This window comes from Staurois parvus, unplaced genomic scaffold (genome assembly GCF_062004578.1).
Source record: "Staurois parvus isolate SC_StPar_1 unplaced genomic scaffold, SC_StPar_1.0 ptg000697l, whole genome shotgun sequence".
Classification (NCBI taxonomy): Eukaryota; Metazoa; Chordata; class Amphibia; order Anura; family Ranidae; genus Staurois; species Staurois parvus.
The window spans coordinates 1,136,446-1,150,744 of NW_028318493.1; the positions used below are offsets into that span (position 1 = coordinate 1,136,446).

Sequence of the window (14,299 nt, forward strand, 5' to 3'; positions counted from 1 at the left end):
GGAAATCTCCCCACTGTGGGAGGGGCAGAGACTCAAACTATTGCAAGGGAACCCTCCCCTATGTGGGAGGAGAGGAGGCACAAATGTCACTACCAACACTTGTCCAGAGCTAAAATCTTAACTTTAGGTTGGAGAACCTTTTTCTTTTGTTCATTCTGTAAAGATTTCAGATTTTTGTTTCACTTTCTGACATAAATCCCAATGATTTCCTCCACTCTGACTTGTCTTGTTAGCTGTGAATAAGTCGCGGGGTCCTGCTCAGCCTCTCCTGTCATCACATCCATTTTGTCACGTTCGTCATCCACATATGACATCTGGGATGTGACTCAAGGATCACGGCCCAAATGGAATTTGTGAGACCATCTGCGCCACAGACCAGGCTGCTGGCTAATTATGGACGATCACAGATGCATGACACCGCTGTGCTGGCAAGCTACAGACACGGACTGGCATCCAGTGGCGATGATGCGTTGGATGTAGTGGCTCACCTGCTCGGGGTTGGCGATGAAGTTGATAGCTGTGTGGTGGCGATCATCCTCCTGGATAAGACTGAAGGTGAACTGATAGTCAATCAGCAGACTGTCTGTGGAGAAACATCAGAGATCCAAAATTAGAAGAGAGTGGAGAGGGAGAGAGGGTGAGAGAGAGAGAACGCCAGAAATAAATCTGCCTGTTCATGTCTGCTTGTGTTTATATTGTTACATTGCATGCCTATTACATTAGATATTAACCCTGCCTGACTAACATATAGTTTGCTCTGTTCAATGTGTATTAATAAACATGTATCATCCTCAAAATATATCCATTTAGCTACATGAAAGGTTTCATCTACATTTTCACTCTCCTATGATAAACAATTGTTATTCTGTATATATAGAATCCTCTTTTCATCTTTGTTACACCTCAGGGCTGCTGATCTCATGCAGCCTCTTTGCAGCCACTTCATGTCTACAAGCACTCCAGTGATGGCTGCATGGCATTTTTCCAGGTGGGTTTCCTGATGGTGACAACAGTAGACCACATCTGTGTAATATCTGTTGAAGCAGGCATTTGTAGTCCTCATAGAAAGCCTGCGTGACAATGCAAGAACACAACTGTGGGAAAGGAACAGAAGACTGCCACCCTATAACTGAAATGCTTCATTCCAGGATCACCAGGGATTATTTTAATTACAATTGCAAACTTAACAAGGTTGAAAATTACTTTTAAAAGGAGATACCATATTAAATATTATATGAGGTTTGAGTTATTAGGTTTACATCTACCCTAAAGCAACCCTGTTGCTAGTACGGTTAGGTATATATATATTTGGACACAGGCACAATTTCAGTTTTTTTCAGGTATTTACCAAAACATATTCAAGCTATAGTTATATAATGGATATGGGCTGAAAGTGCACACTCTCAGGTTTAATTTGAGGGTATGTACATCCAAATTGGAGGAAGGGTTTAGGAATTACAGCTCTTAAGAGTAGCCATCCTCCCTTTTTCAAGGGACCAAAAGTAATTGGACAATTGAATCAAAAGCTGTTTCATGGCCAGGTGTGGGTTACTCCATTATTTCTTCATCAATTAGGCAGGTAAAAGGTTTGGAGTTGATTCTAAGTGTGGTATTTGCATTTGGAATTTATTGCTGTGAACCTACATCATGTGTTCAAAGCTGTCCATGAAAGTGAAACAGACCACTGTAAGGCTTCAAAAAAATGAAACAATTCCATCAGAGAGATAGCAGCAACATTAGGAATGTCTAAATTAACAGCTTGGTACATTCTGAAGAAAGAAGAACGCACTGGTGAGCTCAGCAACATAAAAAGGCATGGACCTCCATGGAAAAAAACAGTAGTGGATGATCGCAGGATCCTCTCTATGGTAAAGAAAAACCCATTTACAACATCCCGACACTCTCCAGAAGGTGGGTGTATCACTGTCAAAGAGAAGACAATGATACGATCAAGAGAAGACTTCACAAGAGCAAATACAGAAAGTTCACCACAAGGTGCAAACCATTCAGAAGCCTGAAGAACAGAAAAGCCAGATTAGACTTTGCCAAAAAACATCTCAAAAAGCCAGATAGGTTCTTGAAAGCATTCTTTGGGCAGCTGAAACTAAGCTTAATCTGTACCAGAATGACGGGAAGAAAAAAGTGTGGAGAAGGCTTGGAACAGTTCATGATCCAAAGCACACAACATCATCTGTAAAACATGATGAAGGCAGTGTGATGGCATGGGCATGCATGGCTTCCAGTGGCACTGGGTCATTGGTGTGTATTGATGATGTGACAGAAGCAGCCGGATGAATTCTGCAGTGTTAGAGATATACTGTCAGCCCAGATTCAGCCAAATGCAGCAAAGTTGATTGACGGCGCTTCACAGATGGACAATGATCCAAAACACACTGCAAAAGCAACCCAGGAGCTTTTGAAGAAAAAGAAGTGGAATATTCTGCAATGGCCGAGTCAATCACCTGATCTCAACCCAATTGAGCATGCATTTTACTTGCTAAAGGCAAAACTAAAGGCAGAAAGACCCACAAACAAAGATAAACAGAAGACAGCTGCAGTTAGAGGCGGACAAAGCATCAGAAGGGAAGAAACCCAGTCTTTGGTAATGTCCATGGGCTCCAGACTTCAGGCAGTCATTGCCAGTAAAGAATTATCAACAAAATATTAAAAATGAACATTTTATTTATGATTATATTCAATTGTCCAATTACATTTGAGCCCCTGAAAATGGGTGGACTATGTATAAAAATGGTTGCAGTTCCTAAAATTTGTACTTGATATTTGTGTTCAACCCCTTGAATTAAAGCTGAAAGTCTGCACTTCAAAATTCATTTGGTTTGTTTCATTGTAATTGATTCTGGTGGCATACAGAGCCAAAAGTATGAAAATTGTGCCTGTGTCCAAATACATATGGACCTAACTGTATAACAAAAAAAGGGATTCATTCTTAACTGTCTGGTGGAAAAATATTTGCTTTGTTCAAGAGCTACGACCGCCCCTATTTTCTTTATTATAGGCATTTATATAACACTTATCATTTCCACAGAACTTTACATATTGTACACTTACATCAGTCCCTGCCCTCAAGGAGAATACAATCTAAATTCCCTATCTGCCATACATATAAACTAGGGCCAAGCTCGACAGAAGTCAGTTATCCTACCTGCATATCTTTACAGTGTGGGAGGAAACTGGAGTACCTAGAGGAAAACCACCTAAGTGCAGGGAAAATATCTAAACACCATACAGGCAGTACCCTGGTTGGGATTTAAACTGTTGGGGTCATGTGATAAACCTACAACTGCTGACATTACCCTCCAAGAAAATTTCAATATTGAGCTGCTGCAAAACAGACAAGGCCATGCTTTATAAAACATGATCGTTGACTTCTATAAAGTCATAAGAGTCTGTATCTGAGGGATGGAAATGACATAGCTCAGTAACACTAAACAAACTGTCAATCCAATTCTCCACCTTCACAATCATGTCAACAAACATGTCCATGATCAGTCAGATTTGAAACTTCAGCTAGTGTGTCTCAGAGATGAAGAGGATCACAGCACATATTGAAGGTAACGTGCACTATTTCATTTTTATTAAATAACCTATTCACTAAACTGAATTTATTTTGGCCGGAGTTCTTTATATTGAAAAAAAAAGACAGCAGAAAAATGAACAGCGGCTTCAAGGAACCCAGAACAATGACCCTGGAAATAGTTTAAAAAACGGAGATTCTAATACTGTCTCTCCTCTAAGTGATTTATGTGATTTAAATAAACACCCCACCCACACTCTGCCTATAAATAATCCTTTAAATTAAAAAAAGAAAAAAACTTGGGAGCAGTATTTCACAACTTCTTTTGCTCTCTGTATGGCACCATAGAATATGTTGGAGCTAAATAAATGCATGTTAATAATGTGTGACTGTGGTGGGACATTAGAGTGTAAGCTCCTCTGGTGCAGACTGATGTGACTGGCTCAGTGTTCTCTGTACAGCACTAAAGAATATGTTAGAGCTATATACATGTAGAACAGTGTGTCAGTGTAGTCAGACACTAAAGTGCAAGCTCCTTTGGTGCACAGACAGATATAAATGGTTCTGTGTTTTCTGTACAGCACTGCAGTATATGTCAGAGCTTTATAAATGTATAAAAATAGCGTGTGACTGTGGTGGGACATTAGAGTGCAAGCTCCTCTGGAGCAGAGACTGATGTGACTGGCTCTGTGTTCTCTGTATAACACCGTGGTATGTCGGTGATATATAACTTATAAATCTCTCTCACTTTCTGACATTTATAATACATCCCTTTGTCAAATGTAGTGATTTTCATTCTAATCCACGGATTGTGCGTGGGGTCCTTCCACGCATATAGATGGGTTAGGGTCTGAGTGGCCATTCTGCCAGATCTGTGGTTTTTTGTTTAGATAATTTTTTAGTTTTTTGCGGAGGTGACTTATCCCCTGAAATGTCTCCGTCCCAGCATACAAGTCTGTCATCCCAGGCCATGTCCTTTGTTATTCCGACACGCGGGATAACCATTTGGCCTGACACTGGGCTTGCTGCATCTGCTTCGTCTCTAATGGGACATACATGACAAGAGACGCTAATTGACAATCCGCTCCATCTCTGTCTGACTGGGAGAACATAAAATCAAATCCCCTCTGAGAGTTAATCTGGAGTACCGCCACAATCTGTGGCTTGCCAGATATTGTAGTAGACTGAAATCACTAAATAAGTTACCATTTTACCTTCTTTCACTGCAAGGAGAAAAAGCACGCCCTGCAAACTGGTACCTGATTCACAAACCATGTGCCCATCCCCAGTTCTTCCACTACATTTTGCTGACAGCGCAGGTCATGCAGGATAGGGACTAGGGGGTGCCCCCTGCTTATGACAGCTGAGATTAGTTCTGAGACAAGGTCCTTGAGCATCCAAGGTGTGCAGGTCCCATGGGATGGGGACTATTTCAGCAGCATAGGTTGTTGGTCTTGCCCTTTTTGTGCCGCTCTGTGGCTGAAGCACCCAGCTCTACTGTTTGGCCTGGCGGAGATGATTTTTTTTCTGTTTCAGACCTTCCCAGCAAAAGAAGATGACTATGATGAATATGAGTGTTAGTAGCTCCTGGTCATCAAGTAATTGGATGGTCTGGTCTTGTATCATTGGCCTACAGAGTTCATGGTGCACCGTGATTAACAGGGACAGGGATGACAGTGCTGTGTGGGATACATGAAGACATATTCTGTGAGTCAGTTAGCAGTGAGCAGATCATATAATCTGCTGCAAGTTCAGATATCGAAAGGAGACAATGGGAATTGTTCAATAATCTAATGCTTGAGCAGATAATACTTTGTACAGAAACCAAATACATTTTGAATTTCACATGGCCTCCAATAAATCCCCCCCCCCCCCCGCCCCCAGAAGATGAACAACCCCGATCCTGCAGATTCCCTGGAAGAAAAAGTATTAAAGTATTGCTGTGAGTGTGGGGCCAGGAAGGACAAGACTGCCCCCTTCTGGATGAGTTTTGATGTGTGCGGATGCAACATTGTAACACAGCAATCCCCAATCACTTCCTACCATCCTTGCCAGTCTCTCGAACACAAACACACCGGAGTTCAAAGCTGTCCGCGGGCCCCAGAGGATGAGAGGGACATGTAGGAGTGAACCAGTCATCTACAGAGGTTATTGGGCCCAGCTTCAAGCATAAACAAATGCTGATTGCTAGGCAAACAGCTAAATACACTTAAGGGATCTATTTTACTTGAAAAAGGGGTTGTATTTCTGTTCATCTAGTCTTGCGATTTATAGAGCTCTACCACACAGCATGGCTCTGCCTGATAGGGGAGGAGATTTGATTTTTTTCTGCTGCAGTTAACACTTACAGGTCTTGTCCCTCCCACAGCTGACTGGACAGTGAAATGAGAAGCAGTAGACTGTTGAGCACATACAGTTGTGTTCAAAATAGTAGCAGTCAGACATCACTAACCTGATCAATCACTGTTTTTGGTAGAAATGATATTTCTACATGGCAAATAATTTACTAGCAGGTGTAGTAGAGTAATAGAAATCCGACAGACCCAACAGTCATGACATGCATGCTGCTGATTCTGTGTAATTGAATCACTAATTGAAAGGGGCATGTTCAAAATAATAGTAGTGTGGAGTTCTATTAGTGAGGTCATTCATTCTTTGAAAAACAGGTGGCAATTATTGCCCTTATTTAAGGAAGGAAGGCAGCAAATGTTGTACATGCTGGTTACAGTGCATTTCTCTCTGAAATTCTGAGGAAAATAGGTCGTTCCAGACATTGTTCAGAAGAACAGCGTACCTTGATTAAAAAGTTGATTGGAGAGGGGAAAACATAAAGAAGTGCAGAAAATGATAGGCCAGCTAAAATGATCGCAAATGCTTTAAAATTGCAACCAAAACCTGAAAGACGTGGAAGAAAGCGAAAAACTACCATTCGAATGGATAGAAGAATAGCCAAAATGGCAAGGACTCAGCCAACAATCAGCTCCAGGAAGATGAAAGAAGGTGTAAAGTTACCTGTGAGTATTGTTTCAATTAGAAGACGCCTATGTGAAGCCAAGCTATCTGCAAGAAGCCCCCGCAAAGTCCCACTGTTGAAAAAAAGACGTGCTGAAGAGGTTACAAATGTTTGGCGCAACATTTTGTGGACTGATGAAAGTAAGATTGTTCTTTTTGGGTCTAGTGGGCGGAGACAGTTTGTCAGACGACCCCCAAACACTGAATTCAAGCCACAGGACACTGCGAAGACAGTGTAGCATGGTGGTGCAAGCATCATGATATGGGGATGTTTCTCATACTACGGTGTTGGGCCTATTTATCGCATACCAGGGATCATGGATCAGTTTGAATACATCAGAATACTTGAAGAGGTCATGCTGCCTTATGCTGAAGAGGAAATGCCCTTGAAATGGGTGTTCCAACAAGACAACGACCCCAAACACACCAGTAAACGTGCAACATCTTGGTTCCAGACAAACAAGATTGACGTTATGGAGTGGCCAGCCCAATCCCCGGATCTTAATCCAATAGAAAACTTGTGGGGTGACATAAAAAATGCCGTTTCTGAGGCAAAACCAAGAAATAGAGAAGGACTGTGGAATGTAGTCCAATCATCCTGGGCTGGAATACCTGTTCACAGGTGCCAGAAGTTGGTTGACTCCATACAACACAGATGTACAGCAGTTCTCAGAAACAGTGCTTATACAACTAAATATTAATTAAGTGATTCAAAGGAAAGCAAAATCTTCAAACATTTTTCAGTTTATATAGTGAATGTTTGAGTTTGTAAAGAAGAATACAAACACTGCTATTTTTTTGAACAGTCTAATATTCACTTTTTTTCAATTTTTTTAGAGGAACAACACAAATTTGAGATATGTTTCTTCATGTTTTGATTTGGAATAGAATGTGTAGTGTTCCCAATGCATTTGTGTGTATGGAAATAAAAGCTATTAGAAGGATTTTGAGCTTTATTCACTTTTTTCAACACACTGCTATTATTTTGAACACAACTGTATCTTTGCTCCCTCCTCCTGTCAGCGTTCCTTGCACTGCAGCACAACTGATTGGCTCCTTGTGCTGCATTATCTTCCTACAGTCTAAGTTCTGCTTTACAAGGACTGCAAGAAGCTGATACCAAGTCAAATTCAGATATTTGCACTACTTAAAAATACATTTAAATGTGTATTCATGAATGCAGAGCTGCATTTATTTGTGCCTTTTAGATCTGCCTGGAGTTTAGTTTAACAATCGAACCTCCCAACATTACAACCTTCCAGCTGCCGACATCCGAACAACCAACAATGTCATCAGGAGTACGTCAGGCAACTGCACAGCATCCTTGTTTGCCCCTCCCCTGCCCGTCGCTGTCCACACTGGGATCACATTAGCTGAGCGACGGAGAGAAACTGAGGGAGAGGAGAAAGACTGGAATACTAGTCAGTACCAGTGTGCAAAGCTGTGTTTGCTTTCTAAGGCTAAATCACCTCTAATGCTGGGTGTCCTATGTGTGTTGCTGTTGCTGAATTATGGAAAACTATTAGTTTAGTCTTTTTTTACATTTTAGAATGAGGTGTTTGAGATTTTGTTTAGATGCACACACATTAAATCACTGCCTAATGTCTGACCCCCAAAACTGGTATTAGCAGCCACAATAACAACTAGCAGTACTGGTGTCAGCAGCCGCACTAACAACCCCCACCTTGGTGGTCATTGACAGTGCAATTTCAAAGCCCCTTTATTGGTGGTCACTGGCAATGTTGTTACACCACATACTCTGCGTTGGTGGTCAGTGGCTGTGAGTTTAAACCTCACCCTTCACATTGGAAGTTAGTGGCAGTGCTGTTAACCACATTTATTGGTGGTTAAATCCTCCCCCCTCCCTGTACTGCTGGTTATTAGCAGTGCTGGTAACCATATATTGGTGGTCAATGGCAGGGTCTCTCTTCAAGAGTATCCAGGATTTATACTGTCAGTCTCACCATTTGGCATGACAATAATGGCCTCCTTATAGTGCTGGCTGTAGCAATGCATACTGCTTCCCACTACGCTGCATCCCAGTGCCACTTTGCACTGCTGCCCAACAGATGGTGGACCCAGCCTGGGATGCAGTGGTCTGCAAAGAGCCACCAGGCCGCATGTGACCCAGGGGGTGGTCACAAATGGTCTAAGGTCATCATCTACTTTCTGGACTGAGATGCCAGCTCAGAAATGTAAATCCTGGAGTCTGCACAGTTCCTGGCTGTGTTAACAAATGTCTAGCACAGATCATCTCTTTCTGCTGCCTCCCACCTTATGACTTTTGAGTTACAATGTTGCAGTTGGATCACTGGGAAATATGAGACTGAGGAAATGCTTCCTCCTGTCTGCAGCAGGCTGATGACAACACCTCAGCCTAGGAAAAGTCACTGACAAGAGGTCATGCAAGGCTTTTTAAATATAAAAGATGGAGCTTTCTGGGGGAAAAAAAAGATATATTTGCTGTATACAGTGAAACATCAGGAATGTATTCAGGCAGACCTGTAAAGTTACGCACAGGTCCACTTTAAATCCATGAAAGCCATTGTCTGTAGCGCTGGAAGATGTACTTACAGTTCAGCTCAGTTGACTCTATAAAGAATGTTTATGAGAAGATATATATATTTTATCTGTGTATTGATTGAAGGATTTCCAGCACAGAGCAAGTTCTCTCCATCCAGATCATTAAATCTCTTCAAGGCTCCCTCCCCACACTCTCGCCTTGCGCCTCCCATACTGTAACAAGGTAAACCACACTCGGCAGTAATTGCATTTCTTAATACGTATCGATCCTCTAGGTTAAATGTTCCTCTCTCCAAAGCTACAGAGAATTCTAATGAAGATATGAAAAGGCCGACTGTATTTTATTTCCGATAAATTGGAACTAATAAACTTTAATAGGCTCAGCCTTCTGAAACCACCACGGCAGGTTAACCTTATGGATGATATTCACTCTGGACGTCACCGGCTGCCTCTCCCTGGTCTTGTGCCGAGCTCTCCAGTGAGTCTCCAGTCATAGATCCCAGGGAGTGGTGGAGAAAGACTGGACAGGATGAGGGATTTTTGGGGCTATTTGTTTGAGGTTTGCACAGAATAGGGACCATTGTTAGGAACAGACTTCGGCTTACATTCCAATGTGCAGATTGTATCATGAAATATGAAATTTGGTTGATGCACGCATCATCACTCAAGGATCAAGAAAAAGTAAAGTGAAACGATGAACAGAAGTCACATCCAGGCAAAAATGGGATTTTGAAACTTGAAATCCAGCCAGGTACCTTCCACCCACTCCTACTAACTCACTGAAAAAAAAACCAAAAACACCTTGTTAAATGCCCCTAAAACTCACCTTAATGTGCAGTCAAGTGATGCTCCATGTCCCGTGTCTTTTTGCATCTTCACTGGTGAGAGGATCCCTTTTCAAGTGTCCACACTGCTACCAGGTGGCATGGATATTTCCCATTGGGTGCATAAGAGGGATACCCAAGGGGTCCTAAAGACGTTGGCAGCGTGGTGACATTTTGATGGTGCCGCAACATGACAGGTCAGCGGTGGGCATGGACTGCATTGGTGAATCACCACTCTAAACTCAAAGAGGAGGTGCTGTGAAGGGTCATGTGGAGGCAGATGTAGGTGGATAAAAAGGGCATGGGAGTTTTTTTTTCTTCTTTTTTTTCACTGCTTATAGTGCTCAACACCAAAGCAGCCTACCAGCAAACCTCAGCATAGACCTATAGCCGGGAGCAGTGTGCACAAACCTGAGAAAGCCTCAATTGTGAAAGAGGAGCAGGAAAACAAGATTCAAAGGACAGGTTCAGCTTAACGTACTATATCAACATTTTTCCCTCCCCCCTCCTACTTACACAAATGGTTAAAAAATGTATTAGAATTTTTACTTTTCTGTTCTTTTTTGTGTGTTATCTGGTTTCCAGCCTAGGGTGGGCACCCTTTGCATCCTTGGATTGCTACATCACAGTTATTGTATACTTGGAGGCAGTGTGTTACTAAGCTACAACTTTGCGGCACATCTGCGCATGCGCAGCAGCTTTCTGCTGGGTGGCATAGTGCCAATCTTTCAGAAGCTGACAGCACTTGTGTGCATGCGCAGAAATCCACTGCACATGCGCAAGTGTGCTACCGGTCTTTGTAAATGTGCTACCGGATTTTGTAAAATTACAGTGTGGAAGAGGGGAGGGCAGAGGACATTCAGTGTTTAAGTTCCATTTTAAGCTCACTGGCAGCCAGTGAGAGGCAATCTATGTCTGTACAGGACTCCCACCACAGACCAATATACAACTCCTATTTTTTTTTTTTAATTCTCTCACTTTTGTACAACTGTTAGAGGCCTGAGAACCCAATGAACAAGTTGTATTCAATAAAAAGAGTAGAATTCCGACTCTTTGTAGCTTTCGATATGTTTTGTGGTGAGTTTACAGGTATTTCACTGATAAAAATAAGCAACACAAAAAAAAAAGATATTGTTCGCTAAGAAAAAGTCCAGTACTTACAATAGCAGGTTCCTCGCAGCGGATTCCCTAGATACCGGTTTTCAGAATCACATCTGAAAAGGAAAACAAGATGGTTATTGCAATCACATGACCTGCTCCCCCTTGTGTCAATACTGTAACAAGGTATATGTCATGCTAAAGATACGGCATTAACTATTGATTAACTACTCATGGGGGAAGTGGTGGGCTATCATGAGGGTTGACAAATCTTTGTTCACAGTTGTGAAATATGAGTTTAACCACTCCCCTGTAAAGTGCTACTCACAAAATGGATCACAGTAAGATTTTACAGTTTGCTGCTCAATTTCCATGGTTAACATTCAGAAGTGTCATTAATAACAACATTATATCACATTAATAATGTGTGGCTGTGGGGGGACATTAAAGTGTAAGCTCTACATGTACAGAGACTGATATGACTGGCTCAGTGTTCTCTGTACAGTACTATAGAATAAATCACAGATATATAAATGTATACTAATAATAGTGTGTGACTGCAGTGAGACATTAGAGTGTAAGCTCCTCTGTTCTAGAGACTGATGTGAATAGCTCAGTGTTCTCTGTACAGCACTGCTGAATATGTCAGAGCTATATACATGTATACTAATAATGTGTGACTGTGGTGGGACATTAGAGTGTAATAGGTGAATAGTTCAGTGTTCTCTGTACAACACTGTAGAATATGTCAGAGCTAAATAGATAAAACATGAACACAGATCGTATTCATTTGCTGTATATATCTACATATAGGATATTAGATCAGCAGGTAGAAGAGGTGACTGATACTACAAATCTAATTGTATTGTATGACGTGGTGTGAACACACAGCTGGGAAACTGTGAGTGGAGGCAGTCAGAATTGGGCTCCATGACCTGCCATTATGTTATCTATGCCAATGTAAACAGCATCACATGCTCCATCTTCCCAGGATCCGTGGCCAGAGTTTGGCACACAGAAGGAAACTTTAGTCGGCGGTGATTTATCAGTTAGTTCTTGGCGGAGATCCAGTTTCTTCCCTCATTTCCAAGGACAATTAAGAAGAGCCTTAAGCAGCCAATTCTTTATGGTCCTGATGTGAGTGGAAGAAGGGGGGGGGGCACATCTATCACTCTGAACATTATGGCTAATGACCACCCCATCTATCTCATGCCTACTCTATTTGTTAAAAGCCCCTTGTTCCGCAGAGAGTAGCACTAACGCCATCTACTGCTGTCTGCAGGACGGGACACAATATGGCTTCAATCACACTCCTGTAGTGATACAAATGAGGAACAGAAAGATTTAGACTGAGGCTATAGTTGGCTTAAAGGAAGAGATTTTCTGTTTGAGACTGAGAAATATTACTGGAGTCTACAATCCAAATACAGGACAGACAGTTCTCTGTCACCCAATGTCTTCATCTTATAAATTCTCAGCACATGCTGATCAGCCAACTGAATGTCCTGCTTAACCTTTACATAAACCCAATCATTAAAACCTAGTGCAGCCACAAAGAAAAAAAATCAGCACAAGGGACGCAACTTATAGTCAGTAGGGTGAGTCCCTTGTGCTGATGTCTCTTCTGTTAGGTGAAGTTCTACTCCATCCATGTCCTCTTATCCCCCACTGCCGTAATCTTTTGGTGCAAAGGGACTGTCACAGCTCCCCGACTATGCCCGCCCTTCCCCCCCCCCCCCCCCCATTTAAAAAAGCCATACTACAGCTTCTTTTAAGTAAACATGATCCATTCATAGATCACATTTCAATCATAGAAGCAGTAGTACAGCTTCTATGAATGATAGAGCTGGACAGAAAGGGTGGGCATAGTCAGGCACTCCTGATGAGAGTTTGTGGCAGACCCTTAGTTTTATCAGCCCCTGCCTCAACACATGATTATGGATGCATGGGTGGGGGGGGCATGGATGGAGGAGGACTCACCTAAAGGAAGAGGCATCAGCATAAAGGACACATCCTACTGACTGTATGTTATGTGCCTTGTGCCGATTTTTCCTTTTTTTTTATTTTGGTTCAACTTAGTCTTTAACAAGTTAATTTAATTTCACAAGTCATTTTCAATGTGATTGAATCTGCAGTAAACCGATTTGTGCAGTGTGATGGCACCGCTCCAAGCTGGAGCTGAATGATCACCTTACCAGTATGAAGGGGGAATGGTGTCCACAATAGTATCCAGTTTAGTAAGCGTGATGTGAGAAAGGACGACGCTCTAACTGCACTTGGAATCTTGTATGAAGATGGCCTCAGCTGTCGCTCTGGCCACATTCGCTGTTCCCCCGGTGTCGCTCCGGCCACACTCTTTACCGCGTTTCTCCCCGCCCACCGGGGCTTGGTCACAGAGATTAGATTCCAGGTTTCGGTTAGAGTGGTGTCCTTTCTCACATCATGCTTGATTGAATCTGCAGCTTTCATTTAAATAATTCCTAGAGATCCTGCCATGATGGTCCTTGTTCTGGCACTTCCTGTTATAGGGTGGCAATGCTCTGTCTTCCAGTTGTGTTCCTGTATTATACATGCACTTTGATGTGCAAGGTTTGACCATTTCACACCACATCCCCAAAAAAAAAAACATATTCCACTAAATCCCTTTGTAGGGATAAGACTTTTGAGATGTCAAAATATAAATTTCTAACTATATGGAATCATGTGGAAGATGGAAAGCACCAAAATAGACACCACTATTCCAGCGATCTCCACTTGTTTCCGGGTCCTGTGCTGAGCGGCAGCCTGCTGCATTATGAACACAGGAGGTCGGTTGTTCATCACAGGCGTCATTAAAGGAACACTTCACATTTTTCCAATGAATGCACAGCATTCTCTGGTTGGTTGGATGAGGTGGGGAGAGTCATGTCACTGCCCTGTCTCTCTACCTCATCTATTCAGAGAACACTTTGCATTCATTCAGAAAATGCAAAGCATTCTCTGAATGGTGCCTGTGCCAAGTAGCCAAATTCCAGTGTTCACAATGCATTAGGCCAGAGGCTCAGCACAGGACCCAGAAGCTAGTGGAGATCACTGGACTAGTGGTGTCAGCTTCAGTGATATCCAGGTACCAGGGGCATCGGCCAGGTATGGTATTCACAGTACATAGTTACATCGGTCCATACCTAGAATTCTTCTTTATGAACAGGCCATTTCCATTATAACTGCCATCTCACATTTTATATGTGAACTCTCTTCCCAGCTGCCCCAAGCAAGAGGGAGTTAATCACTACACTGCGGGTGCAGCTTTGACCCCGCTAGATTACTA

The 14,299-nt window shown here is 42.4% G+C and overlaps 1 protein-coding gene across 2 annotated transcripts in view; it reads right to left on the reverse strand.

The window, feature by feature from the left end:
- The window catches only part of ATRNL1 (attractin like 1), an 857,293-nt gene that overhangs the window by 394,091 nt on the left and 448,903 nt on the right, over positions 1–14,299 (reverse strand). For both annotated transcript variants that reach the window (XM_089653036.1, XM_089653035.1), the window contains exons 21-22: positions 11,056–11,108; positions 489–583 (exon numbers count right to left, since the gene is read on the reverse strand). In XM_089653036.1, the coding sequence (XP_089509162.1) occupies positions 489–583; positions 11,056–11,108 (148 nt within the window). The remainder of the gene's footprint in view (positions 1–488; positions 584–11,055; positions 11,109–14,299) is intronic.